Raw genomic sequence first — 18316 nt, 5'->3', positions numbered from 1 at the left:
ACAATTGGTGTCTAATGCTTAAAGTGTGCTAATCTGGCTAAAGTTAGCAGGTGCTAGCACTCGCCTTTGTTCATCAGTAATTCTTGAAACCTGGTTAAAACACTGTCCTCAACAAAGCTTGGGGTCTTACAACACAAAGTGTAAATCTAGTGATTTAATTCACACACAATTCTAGCCGCACAACCCTGGCTCACTGCTCAGTAATGCTCAAAACATGATTATAACATGTTTTGTGAGTGAGTGGAAGAATTTTGAACTGAATGCGTTGGGAAACAGAAAGCCAATGGAGTTTCTGAAAATCAGGTGTTATGTGTTTGCGTGGGCTAGTGTGAGTATGGAGATGAGCAGCTGAGTTCTGAATATACTGAAGTTTATTTAGGATTTTGTCAATTTTGGGTGTAATGAATACATGGATCAAAGTTTCCACCACGATTTTGGATGTCTATGAATGGAAGCACCTTGTCATGACAAATGGTGAGTTGAAAATTTTTTGTGGATTTTGTAAGGGATTTTGGACCATCAATGATCATGTCAGATTTTGCAAAATTTAATTTGAGAATGTGTGTGTGTGTGTGTATGTATAATAGAAAGATAGACAGAAAATGCTTATGCTTGTACCCTCAAAGTCTGTATTAATCCATAGCTTTTATAACACCTGTTATACATGCTGATGTGCACTCTGTCTCTCTCACTGTGTATGTGTGTGAATGCATAGTAAAAGTGATCAAGAAGAGGAGGGCTTTTGTTGTAAGGTCACTGGTTCAATCTCCACAATCAGCAGGAATAGCCATGACTGATCTGCCCTTGAGCAAGTAAACTAACGCCCAAAATGGTCACAGAGGTGTGTATTGTTTGTGTGTTCAGTGCCAGGAATGGGTTAAATTCAGAGGTCAAATTTCATTGACTGTTGTTCAATGGCCAAAACCCAAGATTACTTATTACACAATGTGTGAACAACTAACCATATATGAGCAGAATATAAATGTCAAATATAAACAATTGTTATGTGTTACAATTTTTATGGCCAATGTTCAACTATAATTAGTTAATTCTGACGTTTAATAATGATTAACAGTCCAGTTAAATAATTGCACTCTTCCAACATTTCACACACTATTTTCTACCTACGATCTCTGAAATCTATCTTATATCTGACATTTTTTTTTTAGCATAGAACCACAGGGTTGATGGAACCCAAACACTGCAGCTGAAACTGGACTTCTGAATCTTCTAACCACATCAAAGACGAGGCTTAACCAGACTTTTTAACAGCTTCTCAAGAATTAACAGTCCCTCTTCACTCTTTACAATATGTCTAACAAACACCAACAGTTAATAAAAGTAATAAATAAATAAATAAATATATAGTCATGTAATAGGTAAAAGCATCTTTCTGACATTTCCCATTAAAATATCCACCTCCATTTCATATGTATTTTAAGTGTAAAGTGTAAAAAATATTTTCAGACAGCAAGCAGATAGCACTTGGCCAAGTAGAACTTGTGTCATATAGTCTGGAAGCTAGGAGAGACAAAGTATCAGTATATTTACTGACTGAATCAGTTTCATTGTCGCTTTAATGAAGAGAAGGGGACTCAATGAGTCTCTCACTTTTACAACTGTTGATCTTGTTCCACCTCTCAGTATGTTAGTAAGGCAGGTGAGAGCTCTATATACTAGCTTTAATATCATTAATGTTTGTGGGCCAGATGGAAATGTACTAATCTGCTTTTTATAAGGGTGGCACGGTGGCGTAACATGTAGTGTTGAACTCCAGGGAGCTCCCTGTGTCTGCATGGGTTTCCTCCAGATGCTTCGGTTTCATGCCACAGTTTAAAAACAGACATTGGTAGGTGGATTGGTGACTCAAAAGTGTCCGTAGGTGTGAGTGAATGTGTGAGTGTGTGTCACCCTGTGAAGGGCTGGCGCACCCTCCATGGTGTGTTCCTGCCTTGCGCCCAGTGTCCTGGCACAAAAAGCACACCCAAGCTGATCCCACAATTGTTCAATGCGGTTGAGGTCAGGACTGCCACTCCATTCTCTCCACTCTGGAGGTATTCCCTGATAAATCCTGCTCTGTGTGGAAGAGCGTTGTCATCTTGGAGGGGAAAGTTCAGTCCCAGAAGGTCAAAATATGGGATTGACACAGGTTGCAGACTTTCATCTTGATATCTCTCTGCATTGAAATTGCCTCCAGTGATGACAAGCCTGGTTTTTCCAGTGAGGGAGATGCCAATCCACACCATCACACAAAATAAGCAGTTTGTCATTGGCAGAGAGGATTTGGCAAATTTTTCATGGGCACAACCCACATACACACACACACACATATATATATATATATATATATATATATATATATATATATATATATATATATATATATATATATATATTCTTTTTTTTTTTTTTTAAATCATGCCATGGCTATGCCAAACCCTATCATGCAAATAAAACATACAAATCAGATCCAGGATCCAGCAAGTTACCTGCTGTTTGATTGGTTGAATTTGGACCCTAACACCAGATGCGGAGGAAAATTCCCTCCACACATATGCACACACACATACACACATGGATATCAGGCAAAAAAAGTTCATGTTTTTTATTAGAAAAAGGTTAAAGATTTTGTTTGTTTGAACCAGAAAGTCTAGCTTCAAAAATACATTTGTCAAGCCATTCTGATCCACAAAGAGGAAAGAGCATTTTAAGATTTAGGAAGTTAATTTTTCTTGCAGTAAATGACCTGGGAATAAACTTCAGCCAGTTTAATCATCTGTTATGTTTCATTGATGTAATTTCTGTCTGAAAATAAAAAGCTTTTTCTCACACACAGAATGCAGAAAGTGACTGAATTTAACACAAATCATCACTAACCACCTGAGCAAACTACACAATCACATACAATATAAAATGCAACATAAAGCATGACATATTTATTACAATTATATCACATATATAACTGACATAAATGAACAGGATAAAGAATGTGTAGTTTGAGACTTTAACAGAAAAGTTAGTAGATAGTGAAAATACCACCTGAGAGTCATTCAGCTCAATCTTCAACAAGTGAATCATTCAGATACATCACAGTATTCTCAAGAGTTACAAAGATAATGAACTGAACATGTGTCAGAATAAAACCTACCTTTACGACAAGAGCAGAGTAATAAAACCACAACCATGAATATGATAGTTGATGTGGCAAAAACAACAATGATTGGACCCAACACATCAATCTCTGTAAAAAAAGAAAGCAAATGTATCATCTAATCTAATTAAAATTATGTGATTCAAGAAAATGCACTATTAGTAGTTTAGATTTAAAGGGAATGTCTACAATTGTGAGGAACTTCAGTTCTCTCTGGTTTGATTACATTCAGAAGCTCTGTGTTTTTTTTAAGTGGAATCTTATGTTTGAGGAGAAAAACAACCATGTTTTGTATGCGGTTGAAGTTTAAGTTGTCTGTAAGTTTTTATTCTGTTAGAATTACCACAGAATTTCGCTTGTAACTCTGGCTGCTAACTTTCATGCAGTTAGCAATCTCTAAAATTTAGAGTGGGTTTCTACTGAATAAGTAAAATAAATTAATATTACCCGCATATGAAGCAGGAATAAAGCAACATGCTCATCTCTTTTTATCATTTTCTATGTTTGTAGGGCTCTTTTTCTGCCATGAGCAGACAGAGTAGAAGCCTAGCATGTCTGACTGAGCAAAATGTGTTTTGTTTTTTACTTTTACTAGAGCGTCATAAACACATTAGGCTAGATTCCAGCACACAATCAGATTGGAGAGCTACCCAGTTCTGAGGAAATATCTTTTGAATTATATAAGTGGTTTTTTTTTTGTTTGTTTGTTTGTTTGTTTCTTTATTACAGTCGTGAACATTGCATTTAATGCAAAGCACATATTTAAGAAAATCATATTGATATGCTTAGGGAATGCCTTTTATTTTTATTTAAAATATTCATGCTTACCTACAAAGTCCAGTTTCGTCCCGTTCCCAAACAGTATCTGTCCACACACAGCCACAGCACAGTAGTAAGTTCCAGCATCAGAGAGACTGAGGTTGGTCTTGGGGAGTTTGTAGACACAGCTCTGTGTAGGAGAATCAGTCTCAGAAGTCCTGCTACACTGACTGTTAGTGTCTCCATGAGTGTAAATGATTCCTGGAGGAGATTCTCCTGATCCATGTCTCAGCCAGTACACACTGTGTTCTCCTGCAGACGCATCTGTGAGGACTGAACACTGCAGAGTTGTGCTGCCTCCCACTTCAACAGAGTCTAATACAGGAGTCTGGAGAACAGTGTAGAGACTTGAAGATGAACCTGAAGAGAAAATATTAACTGATCACTGAATGAGATTGAAATTTAGATTTTTAAAATGTATTTATTTTTTTAAATAAAAAGACTATATTAGACCAGCACCTACCTTTAAGAACTACAACAGTGCAGTCTGACAAGGTAATGTCTCTATAACTGGCGACTGCACAGTAGTATGTAGCTGAATCAGATGGTTCTGCATTTGTGATGTTCAGAATAAAACTGTTTTCTCTTTTAAAAGCATTAAAGCGACTATTGCCAAAGCCATTATAGAACATTTGTAGAGAACCTGAAGAAACAATGGGAAGAGGTTTTTTTCCTGGAGCCTTTTTAAACCATGTGCTCCTTGTTGAACCAGTAGGTGACAAGAACAATTCAGACTCATAGTTTCTCCATAGTGGAAGAACATTGTTCCATTTAGACATTGACTCTTCACATCTGAGCTGCCCCCTACAAAATCATGAAGAGATAAAACTTATGAAGAAACATCCACAATAAAATTAAATAAATAAAATAATGAAAATGAAAGGAAGACATTAGAGTACCTAATGATGCTGAGAACAAAACAAGTGCACACAATCCAATCATCACCGAAATCTAGTGGTATGTCCTGAAAAATATATTTTATTATGTTACATACACCACACTGACAATTATTCTAAAAACAAAATCTGCTGTAACATTTGGAATAAAACCTCAGTCATGACTATTTACACTCTGCCTTAATTTCACATAAAACAGACCAATATACATATTCCACAATGACCTCAGGGTTGAATATGGTACATTTACAGAGAACACAGAAATGAGAAATTTTTAGAAGTCTAAAAAACATCAAAATAAAGGTACAAGTATTTTTTCAGACAGTGATGACATGAAGTTCTGTGTCACTGGAATGTAGATAATTGTGTGAGATCACTTACTGTTTATGAAGGACATCAATAAACATTCGAGACATAGTTAAACTGTGTGTAAAACTTCTACAACAGCAGCTTTATATCACTGTGCTGAAAGCTGATTGGTTCCCATCACATGAGGTAGAAACAGATCCAAACCATTCACAGAAACAGGAATAAAACTAGAAGTGAATATGCTAAACCCTACAGCTCTAGCGCATTAGAAGTTTTGCGATTTGAATATGAAATATATTACACTTTCTCTTCAGATCTTTCAGCCAATAAGAGCAGATCATTAATGAACTAGTAAAATTAAAATACACCCTCACATGTCTGTATTATAATCACACACATACACAACTAACAACTATATTTCCAGAATTTCTGAATTTAGCAGTAAATGAGCATCGTTTAATTTCTGTTATATCTGCTGAACAAACTGTTCTTTCCCCAGGAGCAACACGAACAGGATGAAGTCCTTTGATTCTGGGGTCTCAGATGGATAAAGGTTATTGTATTTGTACTTTTGTAAAGCTGTACCTATAAGAAAAAACATTTTCTTGAGTTATCGTCTTTATTTAACCGAGGTTATTCTCTAATGATTTTTCTTATTATTATTCATTCCTGTATTTATGGTGATGAATAATGTCACAATGTAAGAACAACTATGCGTACGATATAAATCTACAATATAAACAAAATTACTTATTAATAAGTGTTTAAATATCATTCATTAATTCTGACATTTAGTAATGTTTCGGTGTCCAGTAAAACAACTGCCCTCTTCTAACATTTCACACATTTTCTTCACATCTACCTACTTCCTGTGATCTCTATCTGATATCTCACCATTTAACAGCAGCCAGAGGGTTAATGCAACACAGACACTTTAGTTGAAGCTGGACTGAAATTTCTAACCTCATCAAAGACTTAAACAGCTTAAACAGGCCTTCAACGGCTTCTCGGGAAATAAAACTCCCCCACTCTATATAAAAAACACTAATAACTAGCAATAGTTAATTCATTCATTGTCTGAAACCAGTTATCCTGTTCAGGGTGACATTGGTTCCTGAGCCTACCCAGAAACACTGGGTGCAAGGTGGGAACACACCCCGGAGGGAGGGGTGACACACACTTACACATTCACTCACACTTATGGACACTTTTGATTCAACAGTCCAACCAACCAATGTGTTTATTTTTTGACCGTGGGAGGAAACCAGAGCATCTGGAGGAAACCCACGTGGACACAGGGAGAACACACCAAACTCCTCACAGACAGTCACCCGGAGCAGGACTTGAATCCACAACCTCCAGGTCCCTGGAGCACTACCTGCTGCACCTCCTTGCCGCCCACCAATACTTAATAAATAATAAATTAATCAACTGGAAAATAATAAGTAAAAGTGTGAATATATAATACGACCAGCTGAATTTTCTATTAAAATACATTTAAGGTAAAACATTATTTATGTTCAGTCTGTTTTGTCTTCATAATTTACACCCAGAAAAAAGGAAATGAAACCAAAAGGAAATGAGGTTTCATGGGACTTGACCCTGCACACACAGACACACACACTTTACAAAATCTCAAAATGCTTTTAGACAGACACTTAAGAAAATTACAGCATTTGGCAGACTCTTATTCAGGACGACTCACAAAAGTGCTCGGACAGAATGTGTATCCTCGCTCATACAAATATTTTATGAGCCTTATTCCCTCTGACCTCAGACCTAGGAGTCGACTTGATGGATGGCAGGTCGATTAATACCATATTTCTTAAAACTGTCAACCATTTAGTCCACTCTGTACCTAATTCAGAATTTAGTTTTTGCTCTACATGTATTGCTTCTAAATTTAGCCATAACAACAGTAAGAGATATAAAAACAAAGCTTGTCTCCATATTCCATATAAATTATCTATGTAATTTTCAGGAGCCTTGGCTAATGGTAAAGTGAGGTAGTTAAGAAAAGGATGAGTGTACACATTGTGAGTTCTCTGAACTAATCAATAGGCTATGGACCCAGCTTCTAACATACAATCTCAGGCACATATTTTACTGGCCCCAGTTGTGGGGCACACCCTTTTTTCACTACTGGTTTTACCTTCAGTGCTATTAATATCACACCACTGAAAATTGAGTACTGACTCTGGAGCGGTGGCTAAGATACCATGCAGCACCTGTGGTGGATTTAAGTGGGGTGTGGCTTCAAAACAGGCACCTCTTGCAAACATAATGTCCTTTATTCAAACTTTGAGCTGTAAAATACAGGTTGTTACACATCTAGTATCTCACAAACTTTGTGTAATAGATAGTTAATAATGTTAAATCAGTAACCAAACAAATTATATATTAGAAGTCTACATTGCATAAAAATGACAGTTGTACAGATCTCTGCCTGCCTAGTAGAGCTATGCTTATTTAGTTTTCTATTATTGTGAAGATTTTATTTACAATTAAAAACTTTAATGCAGAAGTCTGATAAATCATCTCCTTTTTTGAGCTCAGAGAGATTCACTCACACGGACAATGTATCTGTAAATTCATCTTTACTACCTTCTTGTACACACAATAGATATATGTGGAAGGTACAAATAAGCCCAAATAGTAATCAAAAATATTTCAGACATGATATAACCATTTTGTTTCCATTCTGTGTCAGCTTATCCTCCAGATTTACACCAAGAAAGTAATGGGTAAGGATCAGAAAAGGCCAATTATGGGAGAGTGGGAGATATTAACAGATATTACAGCAGACAGGTTATCAAAAACAGATTGCCTAAAAAGAACAAAGAATTAGAGTTCCAAACATATGAAGAAGGTTGATGTATAAAGCCCTACATGGGCTCTCTCCTGAATACCGGCTTATGTCCTATTATGATCCACCACAATTACTCAGACCACAGAATACTGGCTTTTTAATAGTTCCTAGAATTCAGAAGGCCTCAGCTGGGGGAAGAGCCTTTTCTTATAAAGCACCCCATCTCTGGAATGATCTTCCAGAAAAGGGACTCAGACACAGTCGCAATCTTCAAATCTAGGCTGAAAATTAATTTGTTCAGTTTAGCTTTTTGTAGTTAATGTCCCCCCTTAGATAAAGGTGGCAGATCTAGGGGTCTATGGGCACAGGGAATAATAGTAAATTGAGACGCTGGTGCTGTTGTGCCAGCGCTTGCATGCGATCACACAGGTTTATTGACGGTGGAGTGGAAGGATGCCAGTGTTTCAGACTGCTGCTGCGTCTGTGTGTCCTTCTGGTTCTCTCCTTGTAGTTAAGCCATTATAGTCAGATCTGCCGGAGATAGCCACACATTCTCTGCTTTACATACACACAAACAGAACAAAACTAATTCTGTCTCTCTACCTTTTTCAGAATAAATGATAATGTCTGGCTGGAAGCTGATGGATGACTGACTGTGGAGCTCTCCTGCTACCTACTTCAGACCAGCTGCCCATTCTCCAGCCACCACTCCTAACTTTCAAGGACTCCTATCTATTACTACTACTACTAATAAGAATATCATCATTGCTTACATTATATTTACTATGATTATGTCAGTACACATGAGCATAACAACAGACCTATGTGATGTATAGGGTCCTTTTTTGTCAATAATCTGTAGGCATATTGACCAGATGAGGCTATATCCCTCTGTGTGATCCTTGGTCTGAGGAAGTTTTTCCTTGCCACTGTTGCCCCTGGCTTGCTCACCTGAGGGGGTTTTACATTTCATGTTAAAATTTGTCTTAACTGGAATTCTGTGAAGCTGCTTTGTGACAGCATCAGTTGTATAAAATGCTGTACAAGTAAATTTGATTTGAGTTAACAGAGTTAGTTAGTTAGTTAGTTAGTGTTTATTTTGGTTTTCAAAATGTATATATATAAATAATAATAATAATTACCTAAAAAGAAGACAACAATAATGGTAACAAATATTAAATTAATAAACAAACAAACAAACAAAAAAAACAATTACAAACCAAAAAGGTATAGGCTGAAGCATTATTGTGCCTACCCTTTTAACTTAGCTAATTAACATTCCTTTTACTGCTGTATTTAGATGATACAAAACCACCACGGAAAACAAAACATTAATATATATATATATATATATATATATATATATATATATATATATTTTAACAATAATCATTCCTTGCTTTTATAAGTGCTTACCACCTTATTTTTTTTAACATTTTTTAAATGTTAACCAACGTTTTAACCAATGTTTACCAAGTGAGCTACACATTTTTAGTTCCTTATCAAACTATTCCATAAATTAACCCCCTTAATGGATATACATCTATTTTTTATATTTGTCCTTGCTCTTGTTTTTGTAAACATACCTGTTCCCCTCAGTTCATATTAGCTCTCTTTAATTTCAAACAACTTCTGAACACAGTTAGGAAGTAAATTGTATTGTGCTTTGTACATTATTTGTGCAATATTAAAGTTAACTAGATAACTGAATCAATTATCACACCCAGAAATTTGTTTTCATTTGTTTAGACTTGATTGGTCTAGTTCAGAATATTATAAACTTGGTTTTATTTAAATTCAGTGATAACTTTTTTTGTCACGCCCTGGCCTAGTCTTGTCTATTGTTTCCATGTGCTCACTTGCAACAAACATGGCTCTTTGTTGTTGTTGTCTCCGCCCTAGTCCCACCTTGGTTCCTCCTCTTTGTCAGTGTCATTTGTAATCCTGCCCCCTCGTTATCAGTTTCAGGTGTCCCTTGTCTGTGCTGTGAATATAAGTCCCTTTGTCTCTGTGTATGTTTGTCAGACATTCCACTGTCATTGTGTTGCTCCCTAGTCTGTTTGTCTTGTTTCTTCCTTGTGTCCTCTCTCTCTCTCTCTCTCTCTCTAGTCTGTCTGTCTGTCTCATTGTTCCCTTGATTTGCTTCTCTTCCCTTTGTTTGTAAGTCTGGTATGTCTGTTCCTTCCTTGTTCTTCTCACATTGTCTGTCATTACCATTTAGTCTCTGTGTTCTAGTTTAGTCTGTTTAGTTTTCCATGTTTAGTCTTTTTTAGCTCTCCCTGTTTGGATCTGTTTAGCTCTGTGTTCTAGTTTAGTTTGTTTAGCTCTCTGTATTCAAGTTTAGTCTGTCTAGGTCTCTGTTAGCTCCCTGTGTATTGTCTTTCTGTACATATCTCTCTGTTTGTCTTTTGTTTGAATAAAAAGTCACTGTGTGTCTGCCTCCGTCAGTCTGCCCCGTGATCCTGACATAGTTAATATCAAACCATTTCTTGAATACTCCCAATTCCCTTTCCACTGCCCTCAGAAGCTGTTGCAAACATTTTCCAGAGCAATATAAATTTGTGATATAAGCAAATAAAACAACCTTTAACAATTTAGACACTTTACAGATATCACTTACATAATATATAACAGAAATAATTTAGGTCCTATCACTAAACCTTGTGGGATCTCACAAGCGACCTTCAGAAGTTTTGATTTTATGTTATTTATTTGCACATAATGATATCTGTCATAAAGATAACCCTTGAGCCATGAATATGCTACTCCTCTAATACATTATCTCTCCAGTTTTTTCATTAATAGGTCATGATCAATTGTATCTAGTCTATAAACACCCCCACAGTATATTTCTATGATGACACCCATCACACTCAGGTAGATAAAAAAAAACTTTCAGACCCAGCACCCTGTGAAAATGTTTGGTGTCAACTTGGCAAAGTAAGTCTGCCATGAGTTGAACACTTGAACAAATCAGATTAAAAAAAATTATTAATTAAAAACTACCCGTGAGTTCTGCTTGCATGCAGCTGAAACTTCCCCCAAATCTGAGACATCCCCCAAAGAAGCAGACAACCACCCAGAGTGTAAACAGTGTTAAGTTAAAAAGACATGGTGCACCAAATAAAATATAATTTTTTACCTTGACAGACAGAACACAGAAAAGGGACTGTAAACTAAGAGTAGAACAATGGTTAAAAGTGGCAGTTATGTTAACGAAAGGGGGATGAGTATATTCTGAAACCACAACAAACCTGATCCAAATCTTCAGTTCACTATCAGGTTCTTTATGAGCTGAATCAAGTTTGCTGAGAGAATAACCACCGGGCACTGAGGTGGTTGGCAGTCGCCTGCTCCAGTTGTGTGTGTGTTCACTACCATGGATAGGCAAAATTTCCCTAAGGGGATCAATAAATGTGTTTCCTCTTCTTCTCAGTGGGTGAATAAATGTGTTATGAGGAAGAGGCATCATTGAGTGTATTGTCTTTTATGTTTTCAAAGTAGAAATAGCTGAGTTTAATAAATTATATCTTCACAGGTCTATACTGCTGTCCTCCTGAGCAGCCTGAATCAAGGATTACTCTGGAAGTTCTCTGGAATCACTGTTCTATACAATCATTCAATCATTATGAAATATAAAAGTGTCTAGATAACAACCTATACTTCAAAGATCAGTGAAACTACAAGTGGTAGTGGTGAATGACAACCTTCTTGCTTCTGGGATGATTTTAGTGTCAACTGGATTTAAATTTAAATTTTGCAAATTATTTGTAAATATTTACAGCACTTATCCAGTTCAGGGTCGCAGTGGGTCCATAGCCTTACCCGGAATCACTGGACACAAGGCAGGAATAAACCCTGGAGGGTGCGCCAGCCCTTCACAGGGTGACACACACACACATTTACTCACACCTGTGGTCAATTTTGAGTCACCAATCCACCTACCAACGTGTGTTTTTGGAACATGGAGGAAACCGGAACACCCGGATGAAGGCAAACATTTAGTTCAGCATGCACTTTGTACAGGAACTGGTGTGTTTGACCCTTATGTTTGAGGCTTTTTAAAGTGTTTAAACTCTTATAAAGAGCTGCAGCTCTGTCTTGCTCCAGCAGTGAGCTCTAGTCAAGTTGTTTTCAGCTAAAGATATAGTCTGGGATCAATTGCTTTATCTTACTTCCCAGATGTAGTGTTGGAGAAGTTAAAGCAGAATTTTTAGAGATTGAATTTCATTTTTTTTTTTTTTATTTATGTTTTGATGTTTGAATATTCCTGCATTAATACTCGGGTGGATGACTGTTGAGCTCCTCCTCCATGCTTCAGACCAGCTGCCCACGTTTCAGCAACCACCAAGTGCCTTGGAGCTGCCCACCCCACACTGAAGTTTTCACAGACTCTTAACTATTATTACCGGTAGATTGACCTGAGGAGGATAGATCACCCATTGTGAGCCTTGGTTCCTCCCAAGGTTTCTTCCTCAGCTGAGGGATTTTTTCCTTGCCACTGTCGCCCTTGACTTGCTCTCCTGGGGATTTTTACATCGTTTACATTCTATACATTTTTACATTTCATGTCAAAACTTTGTCTTACCAAAACTCTGTGAAGCTGCTTTGTGACAACATCAGTTGTCAAAAGCGCTATAAAAATGAATTTGATTTGATTTTATTAGATTCATACTGCATTAAAGATTCAGATCTGGACAAGAAAATTCAGAGTTAATTCATTCATTCATTGCTTGTAACCGCATATGCAGTTCAGGCTCACCATGGGTCCAGAGCCTGCCAAAAATCACTGGGCACAGGGCAGCACAATTCAGGGATGCAAAATTCAAATCTTATTGACACCAAATTCATTCCATACTTTTTTTTTTTTAATACAAATTAATTACACCATACATTCATTATATTAAGTATTGTCTTTTTCTACAATCAAGTAAAGAAACATTTATTTTACAGTACTAATGTCCTAGAAAACTGCTGTATTGTTAGACATTTGGACTGTTAAAAGTGTCTTTGGACTCCACCGAATATTAACAACAATATTCAGAAAACTCGATTTTATTTAGGAAATTTGATCTGAGAATAAACCTCTGTGTCTTTAAGCTTCTGTTGTCTTCTCACTCCTCCAGAGGATGATGGTTTATTGGCAAAACTCACAGATGCATAGTTCAACTCTTCTCCACATGGACCCTGCAGAAACACTCTGTATTGAATATGTTTCACTGGTGACAGGCTGAACAAACTCAGAATCAGAAAAAAATATTTCACAGAAGGAAATATAAACCTAACTTTATATTGTAATGCAAGATATATATCTGATTTGTTGTAGATAATTTCTGATGGTCCAGAGAAAATCTACACATTTCAATTTAGTAAAATTAAAATTCAGATTTTCTAATAACAAGCAATTCCATTTTTTTAAATATTTAATTATAAGTATGACAACACATTTACGGTTGGAGTTGGGTTTCCACTGACTTAGCTGAAAAGTTAGTAGAAAGTGAATAAATCACCTGGTTTATTTCTGCTGTTTGAACTTCAGCTGCATCTTCAAGAAAGAACATCATTTAAACATAAAAGTATTGAACAGTTTGTATAAATGAACAATACATTTTCATGTACAAAAAAAAACCTGCCAGACCTGATGCAAAACCTACCTCTATCATGACAGATGTGTAATTTTCTGCACAAAAATAAAACCACAACCATTAATATGATGTTTGACCCGGCTAAAATAATAAGGGCTGGAACCAAAAGACTGGACTTGCACTTATCTGAAATGAGCAGATGAACAGAAATGTGTATCATTATCTGACTAATCAACATGTTTACATAACAATGTTATGACTTCTCCTGACCAAATAAAAAATTGACAATCCAGACTGTGAACAGTGTAAAATTTAAAAACAGGGTGAAGGCACCAAATAAAATTTTCACTCACTTGTAGAGTCCAGTTTAGTCCCGTTCCCAAACAGTATCTGTCCACACACAGCCACAGCACAGTAGTAAGTTCCAGCGTCAGAGAGACTGAGGTTGGTCTTGGGGAGATTGTAGACACAGCTCTGTGTAGGAGAATCAGTCTCAGAACTCCTGCTACACTGACTGTTAGTGTCTCCATGAGTGTAAATGATTCCTGGAGGAGATTCTCCTGATCCATGTCTCAGCCAGTACACACTGTGTTCTCCTGCAGACGCATCTGTGAGGACTGAACACTGCAGAGTTGTGCTGCCTCCCACTTCAACAGAGTCTAATACAGGAGTCTGGAGAACAGTGTAGAAACTTGAAGATGAACCTGAAGAGAAAATATTCACTGATCATTGAATGAGATTGAAATTTAGATTTTTAAAATGTATTTATTATTTTAAATAAAAAGACTATATTAGACCAGGACCTACCTTTAAGGACTACAACAGTGCAGTCTGACAAGGTAATGTCTCTGTAACTGGCGACTGCACAGTAGTATGTAGCTGAATCAGATGGTTCTGCATTTGTGATGTTCAGAATAAAACTATTTTCTTTTTTAAAAGCATTAAAGCGACTATTGCCAAAGCCATTATAGAACGTTTGTAGAGAACCTGAAGAAACAATGGGAAGAGGTTTTTTTCCTGGAGTCTTTTTAAACCATGTGCTCCTTGTTGAACCAGTAGGTGACAAAGAACAATTCAGACTGATAGTTTCTCCATAGTGGAAGAACATTGTTCCATTTAGACATTGACTCTTCACATCTGAGCTGCCCCCTACAAAATCATGAAGAGATAAAACTTATGAAGAAACATCCAGAATAAAATTAAATAAATAAAATAATGAAAATGAAAGGAAGACATTAGAGTACCTAATGATGCTGAGAACAAAACAAGTGCACATAATCCAATCATCACCAAAATCTAGTGGTATGTCCTGAAAAATATATTTTATTATGTTACATACACCACACTGACAATTATTCTAAAAACAAAATCTGCTGTAACATTTGGAATAAAACCTCATATCTCCTATTTTGTTTTTTCAGTCATGACTATTTACACTCTGCCTTAATTTCACATAAAACAGACCAATATACATATTCCACAATGACCTCAGGGTTGAATATGGTACATTTACAGAGAACACAGAAATGAGAGAAGTTTTTCCCTTCTTCCAAAGTTCTAAAGTCTAAAAAACATCAATACAGGCACAAGTATTTATTCAGACAGCGATGACATGAAGTTCTGTGTCACTGGAATGTAGATAATTGTGTGAGATCACTTACTCTGATTTACTCTGATTAAGGCCTGAGATCTGGCAACCCGTTTGGCTGTTTCTGTACCCGTTTGGAAGCTGTTTTGATCGCTCGGGTTTTCCTGTTTACTCGTTTCCATTGTTATTTCTATATTTATATCTGTTTTTATAACCTACTAACCATCCATAGATCTATCTTTTAGATTGTCTCCGCAGGAATATTCATTACAGAGGCACTAAAACTGCCACCGGACCCTGGAGTAACGTTCTTGGTGTAAGTTACTAAAATTCACTAAAAGCGGTAAGTACCTGCAATTCCATGGCTACTACTGGCTGTTTTGCCTGCTCAGAGTGTGGCATGTTTAGTTTAACGCCCTTTTCCACCTCTAGCGATAAATATAGTGGTTGTATTTGTAGTAAGTGTCAGCTAGTTAGCTCTCTGGTGGACAAAGTGGACCAGTTAGAAGTGCGCATCCGGAGCTTATTATTGTTGAGGGATAAACAGCGAGATTCAGTGTTAGCAACTCCGGGTGCCTTAGGGAGAGTTAGCACCCCCACGACTCCGGCGTTAGAGCCCTCACAGCGGGGTGAATGGGTGACGTCTCGGCGTCATAGCCGGAAAGCTAAGGCTGATGCTAACGCTGAGGCCAAAGCTAGCCCACCGGGACACCACGCTCCTCTGATTCGCGTGTCAAACAGGTTTGCCCTGCTCAGCGAAGCACCCGCTGAGGAGCCTGTTAAGAGTGCTCTGGTTATAGGAGACTCTATTGTTCGACACGTGAAATTAGCTACTCCTTTAGGGGCGCCGGCAGTAACAGTTAGCTGTTTATCGGGAGCCAGAGCGCCGGATATTAGTGGCAACCTTAGACTGTTAGCTAATAGGAGATATTCGAGGGTAGTCATTCATGTAGGGGCCAATGATATTCGTCTGCGGCAGTCTGAGGTAACTAAGGGTAATATTAGAGAGGTGATTAAACTGGCCCAGACGATGTCCGATGCCGTAATCTGCTCTGGCCCCATACCAATGCGGCGTGGCGACGAAGCTTACAGCAGACTTTGGGCGTTAAACTGCTGGATGTCCAAGTGGTGTTCCGAAAATCAAGTGGGCTTTATAGACAATTGGTTACGTTTTGAGGGCAAGCCTGGTCTTATAGGTAGGGATGGTATCCACCCCACGCGGGAGGGTGCTGCCTTACTTTCTTGCAGTATAGCACATAGTCTTTTAGTTAGTCAGCAGAGTAGTGTAGATAGCTGCTGACAATCCAGAGCCGGGACCAGGCCGCAGACAGACAGGCTAAACCGACCGTCTGCAAACTGTCTTGAGGCGTCACCCAGGTTCAACTGTATTGAGACTGTGTCTTTCCCCCGAACTAAATGTAAAAGTAGAAAAACAAAATCAGCCTGTTTCAGCAACCTAATCAATATTAAATCATACACAACACCTAGCAGCAACACCTCAGAACTAAAATTTGGGTTACTCAACATAAGATCACTAAACTCAAAAGCACTCATCGTAAATGATATTATAAGTGATCATAAATTCAATGTTTTCTGTCTCACGGAAACGTGGGTTAAACCAAATGAATATTTAGCACTAAATGAAGCCACCCCCCTAGGCTATAATTATGCACATAGCCCAAGAATATCAGGCAAAGGAGGTGGAGTATGTGTAATTTACCAAAATACCCTAGAAATTAGTCTTAAACAATGTGACACCTTCTCTTCTTTTGAGGTTCTCTCCACTATTATTACAAATCCGGTCACAAAAAAGGACGCATTTTTATTATGCAACATTTACAGACCACCAGGGCCTTACTTAGAATTTCTGAAAGAATTCAGCGATTTTGCTACAAACCTAGCGGTGTGCAATCATAAAGTTATAATTGTAGGAGATTTCAATATCCATTTTGAGAAGGAAAGTGACCCACTAAAAAAGGCATTTACCTCAATCTTAGACTCTATTGGTATTACTCAAAATGTAACAGGGCCTACACACTACTGCAGCCACACTTTAGACTTAGTTCTGACACTAGGTCTTAACATTGACAAAATTAATATCTTACCGCAATCCTCAGCAATCTCCGATCATTACTTAATTTCATATGAGCTACGTTTTATCCATAATATATGTAAGAACCCTCGCTATTCTACAAGGCGTATAATAAAACCATCTACCGCCCTACAATTTATAGAAAACCTACCAGAACTATCGACCCCAGTTCCAACTCCATCAGACCCAATGGACCTAGATGTACTAACTGATTACCTAGAAAATACCTGTCGACCTACTTTAGAAAAGGTAGCACCACTTAAACATAAAAGTATAAGACAGAAAAAGCTCGCACCATGGTATAACGATAAGACCCGTACTTTAAAACAAACATTACGAAAACTAGAGCGGAAATGGCGATCAACCAAGCTTGAAGTGTTCCATTCTGCCTGGAAGGACAGCCTTATAGAGTATAGAAATGCCCTCACTAAAGCTCGCTCAGCATATCTGGCCTCGCTGATCTCCCATAATAAAAATAATCCGAGAGCACTGTTTAGTGTGTTTTCTAGAATTACAAAAAATCAAGCAGGTTCTGAACAACTAATTCCAGCAACTCTCACCAGTAAAGATTTTATGGACTTTTTTAATAATAAAATTGAGAATATTAGACAACAAACTCTAGCCACAGGATCAAATCCATCCTGGCTGCCACCTGATGTGAATGAAATAAAACATAATATAACTGTAAAAGAAAGACTTGAAACCTTTTACCCACTCCCACAATTAGAACTAGAGAAGATTATCACCTCCGCAAACTGTACAACTTGCACACTTGATGCAATTCCCACAAAGTTGCTCAAAGAAGTACTACCAGCTATTATTGATCCTCTTTTAACTATAGTAAACTCATCCCTTAGTCTGGGCCATGTACCCAAAGCTTTTAAACTAGCAGTTATTAAACCTATGATCAAGAAACCAAATCTTGATGCTAGTACACTGTCTAATTACAGGCCTATTTCTAATTTGCCATTTCTGTCTAAGATCTTAGAAAAAGCTGTGGCCCAACAACTTAGTTCATATCTACATAAGAATCATATATATGAAAAATTCCAATCTGGATTCAGGCA

General features: G+C 37.4%; 1 protein-coding gene across 1 annotated transcript; it reads left to right on the top strand.

The window, feature by feature from the left end:
- The first annotated feature begins 15263 nt into the window (after positions 1-15263).
- On the top strand, positions 15264-17961 carry LOC136706982 (uncharacterized). The gene has a single exon (XM_066680776.1). The coding sequence runs from the start codon at positions 15519-15521 to the stop codon at positions 16455-16457; it is 939 nt and encodes a 312-aa protein (XP_066536873.1). The 5' UTR covers positions 15264-15518; the 3' UTR covers positions 16458-17961.
- Positions 17962-18316: the final 355 nt, after the last annotated feature.

This window comes from Hoplias malabaricus, chromosome 9 (assembly GCF_029633855.1).
Source record: "Hoplias malabaricus isolate fHopMal1 chromosome 9, fHopMal1.hap1, whole genome shotgun sequence".
Classification (NCBI taxonomy): domain Eukaryota; kingdom Metazoa; phylum Chordata; class Actinopteri; order Characiformes; family Erythrinidae; genus Hoplias; species Hoplias malabaricus.
Note: the sequence above shows the minus strand (reverse complement) of the source record. Positions and strands in the feature narration are given on the sequence as shown.